Source organism: Canis aureus, chromosome 26 (genome assembly GCF_053574225.1).
Source record: "Canis aureus isolate CA01 chromosome 26, VMU_Caureus_v.1.0, whole genome shotgun sequence".
Taxonomy (NCBI): domain Eukaryota; kingdom Metazoa; phylum Chordata; class Mammalia; order Carnivora; family Canidae; genus Canis; species Canis aureus.
In genome coordinates, this window is record NC_135636.1 from 23,665,054 (window position 1) to 23,687,051 (window position 21,998).

Sequence of the window (21,998 nt, forward strand, 5' to 3'; positions counted from 1 at the left end):
TACCAACTGAGCCAGCCAGGCACCCCAACAGCTCTAGTTTTGTACAACCTAATCCCTAAGACCTTGGCCACCCACCCCAGGACATCATGGTCGTCCACTTCACTGATGTCATGTTCCTTATCTTGGAGAATTGGAAAGGACAGGAATCCAGGTGTAAAACACCCATGCTTGACTCAAGAGATAAATCCCAGGGAAAAATTGCCCACCCAGCAAAGTTCCTGGGGGGTCAGCATACCTCTCCAAGTGAAACACAAATCTTGTCCCTCAATCTACCCTCACAATGCATAAATCATGGTAGGTAGGCCTCAAGTCTTGGTGAAAGCACTTACGTTTGCATATTGCCCACAAAATAGAAGAGGCCCTGGTGTTTCTGAGGCCATCAGGGTTCTATTGGAGATAAAGCATTCTTCTGTGGGACACCACATAACTCTGCAACCTGGACCAGGTAAGATCTGAGCTTACCTGTGCACCTAACAGCACTCTATGATCCATGAGATGCAGGTACAGATGAGATTGGGCTTGCTTTAACCCTGAAGGTACCAGTAAGCTGCCTAATCTGTGTCTATACCAGTAAGAAGATGGCCGTGGGTGAAGGATAAAAACATTGAAGCTTGGTTTACAGGTGGCTCCACATGATATACTGACATCAGCAGTGAATGCTAAGGACTTATAGCCTCATGGAGGACACTAAAGGACAGCTGTAAAGGAAAAGCTGCCCAAAGACAGAGTTTCAAGAAAGTTTGACACAGTCTTTTCTACCTGAAGAGAAATAGCTTGTGTCCAAATTCTGGTGCAGAAAGCCAGGGACTTTAACAAGAATGAAACTGGACTTTCTGACACAGGCTGTGTCCCATGTGTAAAGCTCACCAAACACTTCCACTGCAGGGGACCAAATGGTCCACTTCTCACAACAAATCCCAAGGCTACGGGCACAGTTGTCTTGATCCATGGTCTATGATGTGCACCCATCAGCTTTCACTTCAGAAGTTATACTGAGCATCTGAAACTAAAGACTACACCGTCCTGTGCCTGGGCTCAGCACCAGAGGAAAGATGACCCACATCAGCCTGGGGAGGGAGGTTATTGCCTTCAGGGGTGCAGGGCCTGATGGAGGCTGGGTGCAAGGCAGTATAACTATTAGCCCTCTGCTTGTACCTCTATACCTGCTACCTCACTTGAATGTTGAAGGATGGCACATATTCCCTAAAAGGTTTTCATGTTTTAGGGGTTTCCAGACTGTCTCCACAACCTGGGAGTTGGGGAAAGAAACTAGGATTCTGTTCATTTTCCTCTGGTGGTATCTGGGCAAGTTCAGGTGAATTAGTGACAAAGGGCCAGCAGCTCTGACTCTGAAAGACACGAGGACTTATGCTTGAATAGGGGCCATAAATCTATATGTTCACTTGTTGAACCTTGTGAATTTCAATTACAATTCTGGTACCCATAGCGTTTGGTCCAAGTGCTAGATAAGCCACATTGATCTTCTAAAGGTCAATCAGGCCTTTTGCCAGTACCAATATGGTGTGTAGTCCAAGGAAGCTGGTAGTGCCAGGGCCATGTGGGTCATGGAAGCCTTGGGTAGAAAGGGCCACTGATAAAGAAATGGGGTTTCTTCCTTACTTCTGTGCCTTGGGCACACCAGACCTCAGCTGGCAAATCTTAGGATCAAGCAGAAGCGGGTCTTTGGCCAGTGGTTAGCTTGTGTCTCTGCTGCCCCTTTGTTACCTGGATACTCTGGCTAGAGTCCTAAAGCTCTAGATCAGGAGTTGGCAAACTTCTCTAAAAACCCATGTAACATGGGACACCTGGGTGGCTCAGTAGTTGAGCGTCTGCCTTCAGCCCAGGGTGTGATCCTGGAGTCCCAGTATCGAGTTCCACATTGGGCTCCCTGCATGAAGTCTGCTTCTCCCTCTCCCTGTGTCTCTGCCTCTCTCTTTCTGTTTCTCATGAATAAATAAATAAAATCTTAAAAAAAAAAAAAAAAAAAAAAAAAACCCATGTAACAAATATTTTTTACACTTTGCAAGTCAAATAGTCTGTTACACAGCTCATTTCTGCCATTATAGTGTGAAAGTAGTCAATGAATGAATGTAGCTGTGTTCCAATAAAATTTATTTACAAAAACAGGCAGTAGGACAAACTGGGCCAAAGGACTGTAATTTGCCAACCTCTGTCCATGTCCTTGATGACACTTAGACCGAGTTGATCGAGGGGACTGTGGTCCATTCTGCGCCACTGTGAGCCACTGTGAGCTGGAAACCTCTAAGGTCTGCTGCTTTGCTGAGTCGTACATGGGTGTAGAACAGGACAGTATGTATGGGAACTGCCAACCAGGTGGTGGGTGCAGGGCAGAATGTGAGGAGGACACTGGAATAGGCTGAGCCTCCTTCTTCCTAAGCAACATCAACAGATCTATTCCAGATCAGGCCCAACCCTCCTACCCCATACATACATGGTCCCTGGGTGGGCACTGTCCTTCTGGACCCTTACGAGCCCTTATGCTGTGGTCTGACCACCAGCCCTTCCCTGGTGATGGCCCAATTGTAGCTCTTCGGCGGCGAGTCCAATGCTTCTTCCACCCGTGCCTCCAGGTTCTCTCGGGTAATGAAATTTTTTGCTTCCTCCTATTGGGAGACAGAAAGCTACTGAATGGAAGTCTCCAGCACAGGCCTGCTGACCTTTAGCCCACTGAGTCTCCAGTTCTCCCTCTGGATGGATGCTTGGAGCCCAGGTCCTCTGTGACCTTCCAGTGGAAGAGTATCACGCAGCCTTATCATATTCCTCTTAGATAATTATCCACTGGACATCTCAGCCAGAACTCCAAGCACACCAGTTGTGACAATCTCGAGTCCCACTGGGTTGAATGTTGCCTCAATGTCCCTCGTTAATCTCTGTCAAACTTGTTCTCCGCACCCCCCCATTACTTTAATTCAGACCTCACCCACTCTTAATGGATCACTCCCAAATGGTCTCCCTGCTTTTTAGTCTCACACCTGCCACCCTAGCCCAAAATATTAACACTTCAATGACTATACCCGCAAAACAAAATACCAACTCCTTGTGGAACTGGGGGCCCTTCCGGGGTAAGAGGCGGGCTTACCGCCACCTAGCTACTCGGATACTTTACAATTCTAAAGTCAACTCTCACCTCTGGGTGTCTGCGCCCGTCACTCTCTTTGCACTCCTCCCCCAAATCCTCACCTGCTAACTGAGCCTCAGGCTGCTCGCTCCCTCAGTGCGCTGGCCAGTGTCCCACTGCGCCGCGCCCAGGACTGCCGCCCAGGAGTTGTTCCCGGCCCTTAGCTCCAGGCCCGGAGACGCGACCCACCTGCAGCTGCAGCACTTCCTGCTCCTTGAGCTGCGCCCAGGCCTGGGCCTCTCGGGCCCGCCGGGCTTCTTCCTCCGCCTGCCGCTGCTGCTGCTCCCGCGCCTCCTGCCGCAGCCTAGCTAACCTGGGGTGGGGGCGAGGGCAAGAGGCTGAGACTGCGCGCGGCTGGGTCTGCCCCGCGCCACCAGCGGCCTGCCCCGCCTCCCGGCCCACTCACCGCAGCTCGTGGAGCCGCTGGTTCTCCGCCTGGTTCCAGGCCATCAGGTCGCGGTGCTCGGTGGCATCCTGCAGCGCCTTGCGCTCTGCCAAGACCCCGGCCCGGGCCTCGTGCGCCTTCTTCCGCACCTCAGTCACGAACTCCAGCCTGGGCGGAGACAGGCCCGCGGTCGGCACCCTCTCCGCCCGCCCTCCGCCTCACAGCCCACGGCGCCGGCGGCCGCCCCCGCCGTCACACACACCTGAGGGCGCGCACCGTCTGGCGGTACTGCCGGTAACGCTCCGTCAGCACGAAGAACTCTACGGGATCCACCGTGGGCGGGGTCGCCACGCGCCCGACCTTGGACTTGGCCGGAAGGTCGTGGCGGGTCTTGCGGCCGCGCACGAGGAGCAGCAGCGGGGCCGGAGGCCCCCACCGGGGACCCGCGCCCCAAACTCTCAGCGCGCAAAGCATGGCCGCAGCCTTCCCGGTTCCGGCGCGCCGCAGGGCATCACGGGGCCCGGAGACGACCGCGGGGCACCACGGGACGCGTAGTCCGCGGGCCCCGCCCCCACCCCCGGGAGCCCGTAGGGCGGGGCGGCGCGCGCAGGCACACCTCCGCGGGGTCCTCGGGCCCGGGCCTTGGCCGCACCCTCCCTGCAGGGCCTGCCCCGCCCCGCGTCCCTCCCGCCGGCGGGCGGGGCCCACGTCCCCCAACCCCCGCGCTGGAGAGTCTCAGAGCGGGTGGGCGAGGGACGGGACAGAGGAGAGAGCTCGAAGCAGCAGCTTCAGGGGCTTCGTATCTTTATTGGAAGGCGACAGGGCGCGGTGCTCTAGGTCCAGTCTGTGGGGGGAGGAGGTGATCATTTCAGAGGACGCCCTGGTGACCAGGCTGCTCGCCTGCGACCTTGCCCGCCCTCACCTCTCCCGACCTGGTCCGCCAGGCGGCCAGCTTGCTCTCTCGTCCTGAGGACCCCCTCGCCGGCTAGGGAACCCAGCGTGGGGGCTCTGGAGCTCCCTGGGCGTTGCCCACCCCAAACAAACCTGGTTTGTAAAAACCTGAGCTCACACCAACTTAAATTACGTAATGTTTTTGCCTAATACGAATTTACTTTTTCTCCTTCAGTTATGGCTTTCCCGTGCACTTTAAAATAAATGCAAAATAGTAATAATAATCCATCGCTGCACACTGGTCTTCTGCAATCACTGCATTTCTAGTGCGTCAGCCTTGGTTCTTGGGACCCCCTTACCTAATAGTGTAAGTTCACACCCCTCACCTCTTTTCACTGAGGGGCTGCTCACCTCCGGACATATGGGCTTCTCTTGACAAGAAAGAAGCCTGGAGGACCCTAGTACAGCCACTGTCTTATGGAGGTTTTCAGTAGAATTCTCTCCACTCCACTAGTTACTTCTTTTAATTTAACATAAGTATCTTATCATAAATTGTCTAGAATTCTGGGAAATAGGAAGGATAGCAGATAGCATCCTGCTGTGTGCCCAGGGGTCGTCTCAGTTTTAGCTCATTACTCCCCTCTTTTGTCCACATATCCCCCAAGTCCTTAGCCACAATGGCCCCTGCTGGCCAATGCCAGGCCTCTCCCTGTACTTACTAGCAGTGTTTGCACCAGGTGCTGCTTTCTACAGAGGGGCCACCAGCCTGTAGTTCTGCCCTCCCAGGGCACACTGTTCTCAGGGGGAGCCAGGGAATTGCTTGGGAGGTTATGGGCGGTCTGGTCTGGGCTGTTTGCTGCAGTGCCCAGGACCCTTCCTCAGAAACGAGCCAAGGCTGTGGCCTGCCCACTGCTCCCACCCTAGGCTCACAGTAGGTGAAGGAGCCCCAGCTAATACCTTCTTCCTCCCACTCAGGCGGGGGATACCTTTAACCCACCTGGGGGGCAGGTGGGGGTGGCTGGGCTGAGCTGGAAGCTCCCTTTCCTCCAGGGTACCAGCCATGGGACCAGTGCTGAGCCTTCGAGGGTCCAAAATGAACAGTCAGCAGCAGCAGCAGGAAGCCTAGCCTGGATAACAGCACTCAAGACGACAGGCGCTTCCATCCATAACTCTTTCCATTTCTTCCAGGGCCCCTTAGACACCTGGCACTTCAAGGATAGCTTGTGTTTCCTAATGCCCTTCCCTCTTCCCTCACTGCCCCTCATCCAAAGACTCTTGGGATCTGGACCCCAAAGGCTCCTGGCAACTAGCCTTCCCCAGAACCTCCTGGGACACAGAGGGTCCCAGCCTTGCCAGCAGAGGGCCTTCCTTTGTCTGTCAGGCCTACCCCTCCCTCCTTCAGGGATTCTAGAAGTGGGAGAAGGTTGGGAAGAGGAACAGAGGTAAGGGAAGCTCTCCAAGGGCCAGGCAGCAGTGTAGGGGCATTTGGGGCACCTGGTGCATGGCATGCTGCCTCTGTCCTTTGTCATCTCTCTTCCATGGCAGTTGGGGGTGTGGAATGGATGTGGTGGTGACATGGACAAGTGTTTTTTTTTTTTTTTTTTAAGATTTTATTTATTTATTCATGAGAGACAGAGAGAGAGAGAGAGGCAGAGACACAGGCAGACACTTGCCCGGGGTTGGGCAAGTGCTTCCACCCCTCATCCCTCCTATGCTAAAAGCAGCAGGCACAGGAACAGTGGTGCAGAGAGAAAGGTAAAGGGTTTTTTCCTGGGACATGGTTCGGGGTAGAGGGACTTGGGAGGGAGAAGAAGAACAGTGTGTCATACACGCAGGACAGACTTCCATCCAGGAGTCCCAGCCTTTGGGGAGAACAGCCTCTTTACTTACTGAGGGAAAGCTATGGAGGAGCTGGCTCCTTGAGGTGGCTCCTCCAGGTGACAGTGGATCCCCCGCCACCCTGGAGACAGCCAGTGCTAGGATTTATTGATCAGGAGACACTACACTGTTCCTGGTCCACGCACTTCAGTGATGTCTCAAAGAGGGAGGGGGCGCAGCCTGCCACCCAACACCCTTATCAGTGTATGTTCCTAGTGTATTTTTAGCCACTGGCCCTGGGGTCACCAAATTGCTCCCTCTCCCTCCCAGGGATCTGAAGTACTAAGACTCCTGCTCCAGCCTGGCCAGGCCCTGAAAAATCACTTCCCTTCTCCCAGGTTGCATCCTCAAGCTCCTGCCCTTTGGCCTACAAAGCCTGGTCTTCTCTGATCCAGAAACAAACAGTAGCCTGGGGGGCGGGAAATGCCTGGGGGAGTCTACGAGGGCCTGAAGGCTTGTCTGCCAAACTGCAAAATAGGCTGGATGGAGCGGTCCTCATCCATACACCTGGGCACTAGTGATGAATCATTCCAGATGGAGGCAGGTTTGGGTGGGGCACACCTACCCCCAGGCAGCTTCTCTTTCCTCCCAGCCAGCCCATGGGGGGGGGGGGGCTGCTAAGGGGGTAGTACAGCATCTGCAGGCTAGTAGCTGGTAGGACTATGAATGAGCAGGAGGTAGGAATAGTTTTGCCTCTCAGGGTTCCAAGCCCTCCCCATTCTGTGCTCAGCCAAGGGACTATTCATGGACTTGGACACAGCTAACCTAGGGCACTTGAAACATGCCCCCACCTATCAATCTGCGTCAGCCCAGCTTTTCACCACCAGCTATTAGCATGGGGGACAGGAGGAGGGCAGAGGCCTGTTTATAGGATTAATAGCCAATCTCTGCATTTGGGCTAAACAAATGCAAGAGCCAGGGTCAGGCTTGGTGTTGTGGTAGCCAGTCATTAGGAGAATAGGTGTGTGGGCAGCCCGGGCGGCCCAGCGGTTTAGCGCTGCCTTTGGCCCAGGGCCTGATCCTGGAGACCCAGGTTTGAGTCCCACGTCGGGCTCCCTGCATGGAGCCTGCTTCTCCCTCTGCCTGTGTCTCTGCCCCTCTCTCTCTCTCTGTCTCTCATGGATAAATAAATAAAATCTTAAAAAAAAAAAAAAAAAAGAGTAGGTGTGTCAAATCTTGTGGCAAAGATGGGGGAGGGGATGGCCTAATGGGCACCAGTCATTCATGGGTGCCTGGACATGAATTTCCAAAATGATTTATATTTAGTGGAGACCAGAGACAATATGTGGATTATATAGTTAAATTGTTTGGAGAAATAATACACTTTGTTCCTATATGTGTTGGTTAACCAAGTAATTTTTAGAGAAACATTTGTGGTTTAGTAAAAATGATGGAGTTCAATAAACTAGCTTAGTTCTGGTTTGGGCTTACAGAATGTTTTATTCAAAGTCCCCTGTGTTTATTTTATTTTATTTTTTATTTTATTTTTTTAAATTTTTATTTATTTATGATAGTCACAGAGAGAGAGAGAGAGAGGCAGAGACATAGGCAGAGGGAGAAGCAGGCTCCATGCACCGGGAGCCCGACGTGGGATTCGATCCTGGGTCTCCAGGATCGCGCCCTGGGCCAAAGGCAGGCGCTAAAACGCTGCGCTACCCAGGGATCCCCCCTGTGTTTATTTTAAAAGAGGAATGGGGTGCCTTTTTTTTCTGTAATTTGTTTGTAGTTTTTCCTAAAAAATTCAAATCAGAATTAAGCTTCCCAGGGGACGCTCTGGTTCCTTTCTTTCTGGCAACATACATAGCTTTTCAAGAATGTTTCTGTCCTCTTCCAGATTACAGACTCTAAAATTCATCCTCGTATCCCTCTCAGCAGGGCACAGAAAGCTGGTTGTTCACCACTGAGCTCCAACTCATGCTTGCCTGGAGGACAGGACTTCATCTGTCTGGGAGCTGCTTGTAGTCAGTTGGGAAAGCAGAGGCTTAGAGCTGAGTGCTCAGGTGCTGCTGGAGCAGAGGGACACAAACCCCTGATCAGATGGTCTGGGCAAAGGATGACAATGAGTTAGCTAGGGTCTGCACACAGGGTAGCTGCGGTGCTCCCACGTAAGAACGAAATGGAGAAGAGTCCACACAAGAACTGCCAGTGGGTCTGGATCCCCGGGCTAGGGGTGGAGGGAGAGAGGTGCAGAGAATGCTGGAAGGCTGCAGGAAGGGATGGTAGACTCTGGAGAGACCAGGTGAACCCCTCAACCATGGGTGAGACAGGTACCTGTGGGTCACCTTTTGCAGTCACTTGGCAGGAAGCAGGCTATGCCGACCTGTAGCTCAGGGCTGGGGTAGGGCTGAAGGTCCACAGCATACAGATCACAGGAATGCTTGGGCTCTGAGGATGGAGAGAGGAGGAGCAGAGGCTACAGAGTGAGGATAAAGTCAGAAGGGAGGAAGGAGCCAGAGGGCAGAGAGTGGATCCTTGGCAAGAGGTAACATGGGAATCTGGGATAGGATTCTGGATAAAGTGTGACAGAAGATCGAGTGAGTCTATCACAAAGGCAGAGGACTACAGGCCTGGTGGAGGTGCCTTTTTTTTTTAAAAATTAAAACCAAAGACTTACGCTTTTGGTGGTGGAGTGCTGAGGGAAACTGAACGCCCATGAGGGCGCTGACTTGATGAACTGGGGTCTGAGCACAGTGGGCACTGGATGCCTCGCTCCCTGTTCTGAGAAGTCCTCACAGGCTCTAGCTTTAACTCCATGCAGCACAGCTGACCAACTGAGGGGCGGGCACTGGATGAAGCAGTCACCCCTGCTGTGCCCACACAATTGTGTGGTGTGAACCCTGATACACTTACCCCTTAGCCTTGACTAGTTCCTGTCAGGTTTATGTCTCTTTCAACAGTGCAAGTCCTGCTTGAAGACATCTGTTTAGCAGCCAGGTGATATTTAAAATACTGCCCAGAGGCGCCTAGGTGGCTCAGTTGGTAAAGCATCTACCTTTGGCTCAGGTCATGATCTTAGGTTCCTGGTATGGAGCCCCACATTGGGCTCCCTGCTCAGTGGGGAGTCTGCTTCTCCCTCTCCCTCTGGCCCTCCACCCTGCTCATGTTTTGTTTCTCTCTCTCTCAAATAATAATCTTAAATTTTATATATATACACACACACACACACCCAGTCACCAAGCAAATCTGCATGGATTTCAACAGAAAGGGGAAGTAGCCAGGCCACTCTGGTGAGCTGGTAATCAGTCCTTCGGTAGGAACCCTTGTACACACTAGTAAGCTGCTCCACACCAGCCCTAGCAACAGGAGGTAGGCAGCCTGCTGGGAGGTAAGGAGGCAACCCAGGACACGTGAGGGGCTCTCCTACAGATTTGCTATATAGCTTGCTGACCCAAGGCCTGTGGCCTCCTCCACCTGCCAGGACTTGGTCACAGAGGCACCAAACTGTAGCTTGCATAGAGCCAGGGTCTCCTTCTCAAACATGGCACCTCTCATCAGAAATCCTTCTCAGATTGCTTAATTTGCCCATGCTTCTTTGAAAACCACTGAGTTTTGAATTTATTGTTACTTGGAGTTCCTTAGTTCTTACAGAAGGACTAAGTACTTCTGACACCCACTCACTTCTCAGAAACTTCCAGAGGTTGTCTGTTATGGTGCCCCTGCCTCCTGAAGATATCCTGAGTATGTGCTGAACCTGGCTCCCATCTTAAAGCCACCACACCTGTTCACCTTCTGTAGGGTTCTGAGGCCTTCAGTAATGTGGTTCCATGTGACTTTGCCTCCTTTCACTCATCCGCATTTCTGGCATCCCTTGGATCCAGCTCAAGTCCCACCTCTGCCAACAAGTACAGCAGCAATGACCTCTGACTGTGCTTCCCATGGCTTGGGCTGTGGTGCCACTTCTTACTCCTGACAGCCTGAGTAGCCCAGGGCCTGACCCTGCTCTTTGAGAAAGTCCCCATGGGTTGTAAGACTCTCTTAGCCCTGTATTGACAGCTGTGGCAACCAGTTCACATTCCTGTTCCCATGATGAGCTGCTCATGAGGGTAAGAGGCAATGAACAGACCCACCCTCCCAGCTGTGCCAACTAAAGACTACATTTCCCAACATTCCTATAGTCACACAGTGTAGCCTTATGACTAGGTTTTGGCCAATAGGATAGGAGTGAAAATGGAAAGAACTTTTCTTCATGTCCTTAAAAATGAAGTTGCTTGCTCTCTATTTTCTTTTTGCTTGTCCATAAGAAAAGACCGTGATCCAGCTTCAGCTGTGAGGACAATAACAACATTCTAAGGGCACCAGAGTAGCTCAGTAGTTGAGCATCTGCCTTTGATTCAAGTCGTGATCCTGGGGTCCTGGGATCAAGCCCTGTAGCAGGCTCCCTGCCTTTCTGTCTCTCATGAACCAAAAAATAAAATCTTACAAAACAAAACAAAAAGGAATAACATTCTAAGGGGCACTGGGACAAGATGGGAGAATACTGGGTCTCTGGACTGAGCATACCATTACATGAGAAATAAATGAACATCCACATGACTTAAAACACAAATGCCAGACATTTTTATATAATGTCAGGCTTGCTATCAAGTTGGAATTGAAGACTCCTACTATCCTGGCCTCTGGATCTGAGACACTTCCATATAAAAGTCCAGGAAATGAGGGCAGATATAAAAGGAAATGAAAGCTATTTAATCTAGTAAGTGTGGGTATAAAGACTTATCCTGGATAGTGACACAATCCAGACAATTTTATAGCAAAGCACCAGTGAAGTTGGACTGGACTTAGTCAGCTATCTCCTCTTTCTTCCATGCCCCTGTGCCAGGGAAACACTGAGGATGTTGGCCATCTTCCAGGGAGCAAGGCTGGCTGGGATCACTGTACCAAAGATGTGTTGGGAACGAAAGGTGAGTCCTGGCAACTAGCTGAGAGCTGGAGAGGCTGTGCCATTGGAAAGGAGTTGAGAGGATGGCGGTTTGTGAGACCAGTTGAGACAGAACACTAATAAGCAGGGCCAGGAGTGGCCTAGGTAAGAGCCCCAGCCCTGGTATGGCTGCCCCACCCCAGACAAAGGGAGACGCTTCCTCAGGGAGTCAAAGCTTTTATTACCTGATAATCCCTAGTGTGTTGCCAGAGATACCGCTCTGGTTCCTTTACTCCCCACAGTAGGTTGTGGTGGTGGTGGTGGGGAGGGTGGAATGGGGAGGGATTATTTACAGAGCAGGAAGGGAATAAGAACCTGAAAGGGGTGAGGGAGTGGGGGCACCAGGACAACCAATTTCCTCAAGAGCTCTGAGAACTTTGTGCTTTTTTTCTTAGTTGATGCTGAGCTACCTGGAATGAATTTTGTGTTCCTTCTTTAGGAAAAGATGTCTAAACCAAAGAGTAATACAGCTCAATTTCCAGGCAGAGGATTTCACGATATCAATCCAAACATCACACTATTTAATTCCCCAATAAAACATTGGAAAAAGGACTATCAGTACTAACACATTTACATATAAAATCTCCACCTAATAGGTAATAGAAGCCTATGTACCAATTTCTAAAACAGTTATAAGATATATACACAATTTTGGGTATATTAACAAAACAGAATATTACAAAATATTAAAGGCAAATTTCCTGTCCACTGGATCTCATCACCTCTTACTTGAAGTTGGCATAATCTGAGAATGCATCAATATATTCCTGCACCACCTTGTAGCAGAACTCATACTGTTCCTGTAGAGCAAAAGGAGGGGAAAAGCCACCGTTATTGAAGAGAATCAGGTACGTGCAATTCCTGACAGACCAGTTTTTTAAAAGATGGGAACCTGAGGGAAGTGAATGTTTTTGGACTTGCACCTGAGCCCTGACCTGCCTGCGAAGTTCTGATAGCGTTCCCCTTCTGGGTTGAGTATAGCTAATTTTGTCCTGATGGAGGTGACCAGAAAGGAAGATGTGGTCCTAGGTTTGCAGCAGTTAGACAGGAGTGTGCAGGGCTGGCAGACCAAGCAGGTGGGGAGATGGCTGGGTGTGGCCTGCACCTCACCATGGTTGCCAGACTGCAGGTGCTCTGGCTCTCAAAGCCTCACCAATTCTGAAACCTCTTAAAATGTATTTTTCTTTCCCCTCATACATGTCTTGCTCTCCGAGGTTCAGGGGCCCTTTTGGGTGCTTGTCCCCATACTCAGTGGTTACTGGTTAATGAGACAGTCAGGAGCCTGAGCAGTAGAGGCGGCATACCTGAGTCTTCCTATCCCAGGACCCATGGAAGAGTGCAGACAAGCCCTATGGGGTACCCAAGCACCTCTTTCTAGTCTTCACGAGGCCACTCAATTCTCTTCCTGGTGATAGGGCTGTGTCCCTCTGCTCTGTCACCAAGGCTTATTCTAGCTGGGGCACCTTGGGGGAACGATGGGCCCCCTGGAAGAGCCTCCCCCACTGGGCTAGCCCTCACAGAGAAGGTCTATAGATGCGGTGGTAGTGCAGGCAGCTTACCAGTGTCTGGACCATGTGTGGCCTCTGTAGCCTCAGGCTCTTGACGGTTTGGAAGACGTCCAAAATCCCCTCTGCTTTCACCCGTTCCAGGACTGTGCTTAGGGCACAGAAGGTCCCCGTCCGTCCTGCCCCCGCGCTATAATAGAGCAGACATACCACATCTGTTACAGTCCACTGTGCTGATCAGGTGAAGACAGTGGCACTGAGCACAAAAAGGCCAAGGTGGAGGCTGGTGCTCATGGGAAGGGCTGTCATCTAATGGAGATGGTGGGGTAGGGTAGAGACAGGGGCCGATTTGCTCCTCTCCACATAAGCCCCATACTCATACTGCTCTGGAGAGGAAGGAGTACCCCTGCTGCCTTTTCTGATGCCCCACTTTGTCTGCTTGCGGGACTTGCCCACTGGACAGTGGTGGAAGAACCTCTTGCACACTCCCTCTCACCCAGCACTGAGCCTTCACTGTCTATCTATAAATGTGCCTGAGTTGTCCTGCTGCCCACTCCTGTTGGGTTTCTAGTCTTCTCTTTCTTTTCCTGATAAACCCTGAGCCTCTACAGGGTGTGTGTGTGCGCATGCTGATTCTTTTCCATGCCTCTCATTTGCTTCCTAAATCCCAGGAACCCAGACTCTATGACACTATCCACCATGTTCAGTGTCATCAGGTGATTCACTAGACCCTTATTGAGTGCCTGCTGTGTGGCAGGAGTTGTGGTAGGGAGCAATATGCCCAAACAATAAGATATATAGTGTGGGAAGGAAAAAGAGGAACAGGAGTTCTAGGCAGGGTGGTCAGGGAAGGCTCTCTAAGTGAGTGTCACATGAGCAGAGACCTGAAGGTGAGGACAAGGCCCAACAGCTGTCTGGGAGAGGAGTATCTCAGGCACGAGGCAGGATATCTAGGTGTGGGAGCTGTGTAGCTGGATTTGATAGACGGAAGGACAGAAAGAAGGAAGGAGAATGATAAGGGTGAGGTCAGTGCCCTCAGGGAGATTGTCAACCCCCTGGTACACCTGCCTGGCCTGGGCAAGAGCTCAGATCAAGTTGGGCCTTGTGAGCCACTGTCAGGATTCTAAGTGATGTGGCCTGACTGAAGGTTTTAGAAGGATTTCTCTAGTTCTCTAGCTACTGTGTTGTGAACAGGGGGAAGGTTGGGATAGGGAAACGAATGAGGCCAGTATAACTACTGGGAAGAGCGGATGGTGGCTTAGACAGAGGGGTGCTGCTGGTGGATGGAATGAGAAATAATTCTCAAACTATTTTCCATGTAGAGCAAGGCTGGAGATTTGATGTACATGTGTGAGGAAATAAGAACAGTATGGCTTCAAGGCTTCTCATCTGAGTTAGCTGGGGGACTGAAATGCCACTTGTTGATTGGGGGAAGGCTGAGCAAATAGTAGGCTTAGAAGTAAAGATGAGAAGTTCTGATCTCAACTATTTTTTAATATATTTTTTTATTTTTTAAAGATTTTATATATTTATTCATGAGAAACTCAGAAAGGCAGAGACATAGGCAGAGGGAGAAGCAGGCTCCCTGCAGTGAGCCTGATGTGGGACTTGACTTCAGGACCCCGGGATCACACCCCGAGCCAAAGTCAGATGCTCAACCACTGAGCCACCCAGGTGCCCCTGATCTGAACTCCTTCAACTGAAGATACCCTAGTGGAAATGTTGAGTAGGTAACTAGACATATAAATCTGGTGTTTAGGGGAGAGGGTGAAATGGTGGTAATGACACAGGAGTTGGTACGAAATCCAGCAGACAAGATGGGCTCACCTAGGGGAGTGGCTGTTAGTTGACAAAGAAGAGATCTAAGGAAGTCTATCTTGGTCCTGGACCACAAATGGAGAGGATCAGCCAATGAGGACACAAACCAGGAGAGAAGCTCTGCTGAAAGCATTCCATAGAGAAGTGAGTGGTCAACTGTGTTTGATATTGATAAAGGTAACAAGACAGAATAATCTCTGGATCGGCAATGTGGAGGTCACCAAGTAGCCCTCATAGAGGCAGCTGCAATGGAATGTGGGGGGCGGGTAGAATGGGTTCAAGAGAGAATGAGAAGAAAGGAAGTGGGGAGTTAGTTGGAACAAATCTTTTGAGAAGCTTTATTATTAAGGAAAACAGAGGAATAGATGGTACCTGGAAGGGAATGAGAGGTAAGAGTTTTTAAAATATTAAAATGAGAGAAATTATAGCATATTTGTATGAAGATGGTAGTTATCCAGAGGAAAGGACAAAAGGGGATGGAACCAATATCCAAGTGGACAGTGGGTATGGCAGACAAACCCTACCGTGGCCCCCCAAACCCCACCCCCTGGTGTTCATGCCCTTGTGCAATCTCTTCCCCAAAAATGTAGGCGGGATGTGTGAGGTGCTTCTAACCAGCGTCAATGGCAAGTGTGATGAGATGCATGTAACCACATGTATGTGATTATGTTACATGGGATCATAATGCCTGTCTTGCAGGGAGACATTCTCTTTTTTGCTGACTTAGAAGCAAGCAACCACCCTGGGAAGGTCCAGGTGGCAAGGAACTTCCACTTGGACTTTCAAACAACAGAGGCCCTTAGTCCAGCAGCCCACAGGGATCTGAATGCTACCAACAACCAAGGAAGCTTAGAAATGGATCCTTCCTGATTGAGCCTCAGATGGGAACACAGCCCTGGCTAACACCTTGGTTGCAGTCTTGTGAGACCCTGAAGCACAGGACTAACCTAAGATGTGCTCAATTGCTGACCACAGAGACTGTGAGATAAATGTGTGTTGTTTTCAGATGCTAAGTTTAAGATGCCAAGTTATAATATTATTACATAGCAATAGATAATTAATGATTAATGCAGCTGGCTTCAGAGAGGGGTCAGACAACTCATCCACTGAACAGGAGGGAATCAGGGTCCACAGCACCACTGCAGGGAGATGGGCAGTAGTGTGCTGGGAGCATATGGAAGTTCTGATTGCTTCTCTATTCTTAGTCAAACAGAAACAGCGTCTTTTCTTAAATATGATGACAGAAAAGGTGGTGATAGTATCTAGGTTTGAGAGGAGGTGTGAACTAATCATCTAGGACAAAGGCTGGCAAGGTTTTCTGTAAAGGGCCAGATAGAAAATATCTTCGGTTTTGCCAAGAAGAGAAAAAAATCAAGTTCTAATTGCACAATTCTGACTTCTTGTATGCTGGGCAGCAGTGTGAGACAAGGAGGGCACCACATATGGTCTCAATTCTTTGCTGCTGGAGCACGAGAGCAGCCAGTACATAAACAAAAGGGCAGAGCTATGTTACAATAAACCTTATATATGGACAATGAAATTTGAATTTCATGCAATCTTCATATCATTAAATACGTCTTCTGATTTTTTTTTTTTTTAACATTTTAAAACGTGAAAACAGTTCTTGGCTCGCAGATCCACACAAAACCAGGCAGCAGGCCAGATTTGGCACCAGGCCCTAATATGTCCAGCCATGGTCTGGAAGAATGGAGGGTGCAGAAACTAAGGGCCTAATACAAGGCCAGTGGTCAGGAAGGTAAAACGAAGCCTGCAACCTGGTGCTTTTTTTCAGCCTCATTCAGCTGCATGGTGCTGATGCAGGGCAGCTAGAGAATCTGGGGTTTGCAGAGAGAGGGTGACCAAGGGAGACAATAAAAGTGTAGGGAAGGAAGGATTTATCTGGACAAGCCAAAGAATTATTTTTTCTTAAGTTTTTAATTTTTTTAAAGTAATCTCTGCCCCCAGGGTGGGGCTCAAACTCACAACCTCGAGTTCAGGAGTTGCATGTTCTACTGACTGAGCCAGCCAGGCGTGCCGCCAAGGAATCTTTGTGATTTTGCCAATCCAATGGGCACAAAGCCATGCTGCGCTGTTTTCATTCTCACTTCTCAGAGTATTACTAGTAAAGTTTAGCATCTTTTCATGTTTACTGTCCATTTGTATTAGTTGGTGCACTTTGCCATTTCTTTCTTTCTTTCTTTCTTTTTTCCATATCATTATTTTTAATGTCCAACATTTATAATATGAAGGCCAGGGTTTTCTCAACTCAAGTTTATAAATTTTCAATTGGCTTGTGAGGCCAATAGGGATACTTCTTCTTGTCTAATTTGGTTTCTGGGAAGACTTCATTCAGGTCCTCAATGGTCATCTGATCAAACGGAATTATGTTCTTCATCTTCTCCAGCTCTTTTTCATATTCTTCAATCCTGGCCTTTGAGAGGGACAAAAACTCAGCACAGCTTTTCACATCTTCTTTTTCCTCAGCATCCACCTGGACAGTGTATTTATCCTCTGGCACAGGAACCTTCAGGGCATTAAACTTCTTCTCAAAGTCATCTACCAAGCCAGCCTTTGCCACATTGGCCTTGTAGTAAGCCCAGTTGATAGCAGGTGGTTTCTCAGGAAGAGTAGCCAACCTGGAGGTAAGCATCTCATTCCAGGATTTCAGGGAGTTGGCAATGGTTTCGGGGTATGATCTCCCCAAAAGCTACCCAGTCAATGGTTTTTAGAGCAAGTTTTTGCCCAGCCACCTTGAGATCCTTCACCGACCCCGGGGGCCCACAGTCCACAGCCCATTTATTTCTTTAAAATATTTTTAAAGTACTTTCTTTTGTATAGGTAATAAATTAGCATAGTTCAAATTTCAAAACAGCCCCCCAAATGAAAAGCTTCTTTCATATTCCATTTTTTTGCTTTCGGATGCATTCCTGGGAAAGTGCCAATGTCCTCAGATCCTCACCTGTCTGTCCTTCCAGAGATATTTTTATGCATATACCAATAGAAAAATATATTGTTTTCAAAAGTTTATTTATTTAAATGATCTCTATACCCCATATGGGGCTCAAACTCACAACCCAAGATCAAAAGTTGCATGCTCTACCCACTGAGCTAGCCAGGTGCCCCCCAACAGAAACACATGTTCTTTCCCTATGTCCCATTTATTTTGCTCACAAAGCAATACATCTAGAGGATTAACCCATACTCAGTATATAAGCAGATTCCTCATTAATTTTTGCAGCTCTGTAGCATGAGATCCATCATAGCTTATTGAGTCAGCTACCTATTAATATGTTTAGATAATTTACAATCTTTTACTATTATAAGCAGCACTTTAATCCTAGTGATTATTTCCTTTTGGCCACTTGAAGCATATTGACTGGATATATTCTTAGAAGTTTCTTTGCTCATTTCTCTTTCTCTAAAGGTTTTTTGAGAGAGAGTGCACATGAACACTCCCTGCTGAGCAGAGAGCGTGACATGGGGCTTGATTCCAGGACCCTGGGATCATGACCTGAGCTGAAGGCAGCTGTAAGCCACTTAGACACCCCCCCCCCATTTTTCTCTTTTTAAAAACCAATTTGTAGTGATTTATAATATATTCTTTCTTCTCTAAGACTTCTTCCCCCAATTATAAAAGCAATTCAAACTCATTGTAAATTTTTTTCCTAAAGTGCAATCTCAAACAACATGCCCCAAACAAAATTCACCTCTGCCCCCCAAAATGAGTCCCCTTACCATAATTCTTCTGTCAGTGACGGCAATCATGACCAGTAACCCTGGTTTAAATTTGGGATACACTCTACACACTTGACTCCTCTTTCACAACTATGTTTTCAGTCTTGCTCATTTTTCTTCAAACTTTCTCAAAATAGTTACCCTTTTCTCTTTTCCTCTGTCTCTTAAGAAGGCCAGACCCTCACCCCCACTAGTGCCCATGGTCTCTCCACTGTCAGTATCCTCTGCTGCTCTCCTGTACCACCCCATCACCATCCCAAATGCTTCCCTGTCCAATATTTTAACATCACTGGTTCCCTAGTACTTAATGCAAAGTTCAAACACCATGATCTTCTCTTATTATCTGGCCCTGTGCTGGCCACCAAACTCAACTGCCAGGTGCTCCTCAGTACCCTGCTGTTGTCTGGCTTTCCTCACTGTCGCTTCCCCTGCCTGCCTCTCATTGCTTTCTCTCCCACTCTGAGGGCTGGGGAGAGGTACCTGCAGTGCACGGTGATGGGGTGGTTCCCTGACTGCTGCTGCTGCTTCTGTACGGCCGCAATGATGCTGATCATGCCCTTTCCATCGCTGGGGATGCCCACTTCAGGCCAGCCGTGGAAGTGGAACTGCCGGATCTGCCGGCTCTTGTTCTCCTTTGGAAGAAGTGGGATCAGAGAGGCAGGGCACCCTGGCTTTTCCCTGCGGGAGGAGCTGCACCCCCCAGCCACCTTACCCTGGTGTTGGTGACCAGGAGGTCTCTGACAGTGTAGCTCTCACATTCCTCCTCTTTCTTCAGCTCCACTGTGATGTCTCCATAGGACACCACTCCATCGGAGGGCCAGTACTGGGCACACTTTTCCTGGAGGGACAAACGGGAGATGTGAGGTGCTTGGAATACCATGAATAGAAGCATGGCTGTCCTTTGAGCTGCCTGCTCCTGTCTTCCAATTACCACCTCTTATAGAACATCCTTCATCTCCAAAGTGTCAAAAACTCAGAGTGTCATTACGTTACTTAATATCACTCTAATTAACTTCTGATCCTCACTAGGACACCTACAGCTGACCCTTGAACAACACAGGGTTGGACTGCATGGGCCCACTTATACATGGATTCTTCTGGATAAACACAGTACAGTAATATAAAGTACCAATTTTCTCTTCCTTATGACTTTCTTTCTTTCTTTTTTTTTAGGATTTTATTTATTCATAAGAGGCACAGAGAGAGAGACAGAGACACAAGCAGAGGGAGAAGCAGGCTCCCTGTAGGGAGCCCGATGTAGACCTCAATCCCAGGGCCCCAGGATCCCACCCTAAGCCAAAGGTAGACGCTCAACCGCTGGGCCATCCAGGTATTCCCCTTATGATTTTTTTAATATTTTCTTTTCTCTAGTTTACTTTATGGTAAGAATACAGTATATAGGGATCCCTGGGTGGCGCAGCGGTTTGGCGCCTGCCTTTGGCCCAGGGCACGATCCTGGAGACCCGGGATCGAATCCCACATCGGGCTCCCGGTGCATGGAGCCTGCTTCTCCCTCTGCCTGTGTCTCTGCCTCTCTCTCTCTCTCTGTGACTATCATGAATAAATAAATAAAATCTTAAAAAAAAAAAAAAGAATACAGTATATAATAGATAAAACATACAAAATATATGCTATTAATGTCACTGATCAGTCCTCAGGTCAGCAGTAGGCTATTAATTATGTTTTTGATAAGTCAAAAGTTATATATGGATTTTTTTTAATTGAAGTATAGTTGACACATGCTACATATGTTTCAGGTATACAATATAGTAATTTGGAAAATCTATATACCAGTGTAGCTACCATCTGTCACCAAAGAACACTATTACCAGACCACTGACTAGATTCCCTATGCTGCAGCTTTCATCCCTGTGATATATGCAAGTTTTCGACTACACAAGGTAGAAAGAAGGGGCTGGGAGTCAGTGCCTACCTAACCCCTGTGTTGTTCAAGAGTCAATCGTATATTTAAAAACTTAATTCCCGGGGCAGCCCGGGTGGCTCAGCGGTTTAGCGCCGCCTTCGCCCCAGGGCCTGATCCTGGAGACCCAGGATCGAGTCCCACGTCGGCTTCCTGCATGGAGCCCGCTTCTCCCTCTGCCTGTGTGTCTGCCTGCCTCTCTCTCTCTCTGTGTCTGTCATGAATAAATAAATAAATATGTAAAAAAAAAACCTTAATTCCCTTACTGGACATAATCACTTAGCCTTTTGGTTTACTTATTTACAGTTTAATTTGCAACACGTGACAGATCTCTGAAGAGCTCTGACCATCATTTCAGCTGCATTCAACACTTAATAGGGTGGAGGAAGAGGAATGAATGTTTTTGCTCCAATTTCTTTTCCCCTCTCCTTTGCTCCCTCGGGGTGTTTCCACCTCTTATAGGAGCTTACATATGTCAGACTGCTAACCCAGAAAAACAGAGCCCCACTGAAAGTACCATCCAGCCATGGTGCTTCAGTAGAGCCCAGGGCACAGCATCCACCCCTCCCTCCTTTCCTTCCTCTTGATTTTTCTTTTTTCTTTTTTTTTAAAACATTTTTATTTATTTATGACAGTCACAGAGAGAGAGAGAGGCAGGGACATAGGCAGAGGGAGAAGCAGGCTCCATGCACCGAGAGCCCGACATGGGATTCGATCCCGGGTCTCCAGGATCGCGCCCTGGACCAAAGGCAGGCGCCAAACCGCTGCGCCACCCAGGGATCCCTCCTCTTGATTTTTCAATTTGCAATGGCACCTGCATTTCTGTCCTTGCAAGTGAATAGGAGAGTTTACAGCTTGTCTTTGCTGGCACCTGGCTCAGTTTCTTCTACAGCTCTTTGTGGGCAGGGGCTGCCTCTTTTCATCTTTATCTCTCTAGCACCCTGCACACTGCCTGCGTGTGTGGTAGGCTCTCAGTAACTGCTAAATGAATCTGTTCAATGTTTGCAGAACAAGTCAGGCTATAAATACGTAAATAAAACAATATAGCCGACTGTCCATTTCTTTAGAGCATTTGGGAGAAGATCTTAGATTTCCACTATTGGCACTTTTAAAATCTTCAACCATAAACATACTTTATATTCATTAGGAAAATTATGAAGAGTAGAAAAATAAAAATAACAATCTCTTAGTCCAAATAAAATCATTACTAAAAGTCCATTTTAGTGACTCTTTTCGCTTTTCCTATGTGTGATAATTCATTTTCTCCTTTATAAATGATGCTGAGCTCATTTTAAACCACAGAATTATCAAAGTGGTAGATCAGGGAAATGTCACAGACCAGTGCTTTTCTACATGTACCCACTCAGAGCCCTGGAGATGCTATGGGGGTTGGGGCTCTGGGCCCTCTCCTCAACCAGAATGCCTTAAAAAAAATTCTAATTAAGGCTCTTAAACAGAGATTATGTTGGTTTTCAGGTCACTGGTGGGAGGAATAAATTTTGCTACTCCATTTTCTTCCCAAATCTGCCCTCACACAGTTTACCAGCCAGGACTAACAACTGGGGCTTTAAAACTGTTACAAGTGCTAAGATTTAAATGGGCTTGAGAGAAACGGGGTGTATGACCCAGAATCACACTATGACTAGAAAAAGTGTGGTCCCACACTTTATGGCTTGAGACCTTAATTTTGGCAGTGGGGTATGACAAAAGGGGCAGACTGGAAGAGGGCCACCATAGATACAGAGCTAGGGAACTAGAGCTGTGGACAGGCAGTCAGTCCACAGTAAAAGCAAATGGGGAGTCTACTG

The 21,998-nt window shown here is 48.7% G+C and overlaps 2 protein-coding genes across 6 annotated transcripts in view; both read right to left on the bottom strand.

Annotated features, from left to right (window-relative positions):
• Nucleotides 1-2,095: 2,095 nt before the first annotated feature.
• Nucleotides 2,096-4,036, bottom strand: MRPS26 (mitochondrial ribosomal protein S26). The gene is made up of 4 exons (XM_077872424.1): nt 3,787-4,036; nt 3,546-3,692; nt 3,329-3,452; nt 2,096-2,624 (listed from the first exon to the last, which is right to left on the bottom strand). The coding sequence occupies exons 1-4, from the start codon at nt 3,996-3,998 to the stop codon at nt 2,487-2,489; spliced, it is 621 nt and encodes a 206-aa protein (XP_077728550.1). The 5' UTR covers nt 3,999-4,036; the 3' UTR covers nt 2,096-2,486.
• Nucleotides 4,037-11,372: 7,336 nt separating this feature from the next.
• Nucleotides 11,373-21,998, bottom strand: part of PTPRA (protein tyrosine phosphatase receptor type A) — a 171,004-nt gene continuing 160,378 nt past the window's right edge. For 4 of the 5 annotated variants that reach the window (XM_077872418.1, XM_077872419.1, XM_077872421.1 and 1 more), the window contains 4 exons: nt 18,982-19,107; nt 18,750-18,901; nt 12,771-12,906; nt 11,373-12,011 (listed from right to left, as the gene is read on the bottom strand). In XM_077872418.1, the coding sequence (XP_077728544.1) occupies nt 11,937-12,011; nt 12,771-12,906; nt 18,750-18,901; nt 18,982-19,107 (489 nt within the window). In that variant the 3' untranslated portion in view covers nt 11,373-11,936. The remainder of the gene's footprint in view (nt 12,012-12,770; nt 12,907-18,749; nt 18,902-18,981; nt 19,108-21,998) is intronic. The other variant, XM_077872420.1, reaches the window with a different exon arrangement.

Bases quoted from the DNA above. Each gene is read 5' to 3' on its own strand.
- MRPS26 (XM_077872424.1), bottom strand. From the start codon at position 3,998: ATGCTTTGCGCGCTGAGAGTTTGGGGCGCGGGTCCCCGGTGGGGGCCT. The intron at 3,693-3,786 runs GTGTGTGTGACG...GTCTCCGCCCAG, and splicing joins CAGACGGTGCGCGCCCTCAG to GCTGGAGTTCGTGACTGAGG. The intron at 2,625-3,328 runs GTGGGTCGCGTC...GTCTCCCAATAG, and splicing joins AGGAAGTGCTGCAGCTGCAG to GAGGAAGCAAAAAATTTCAT.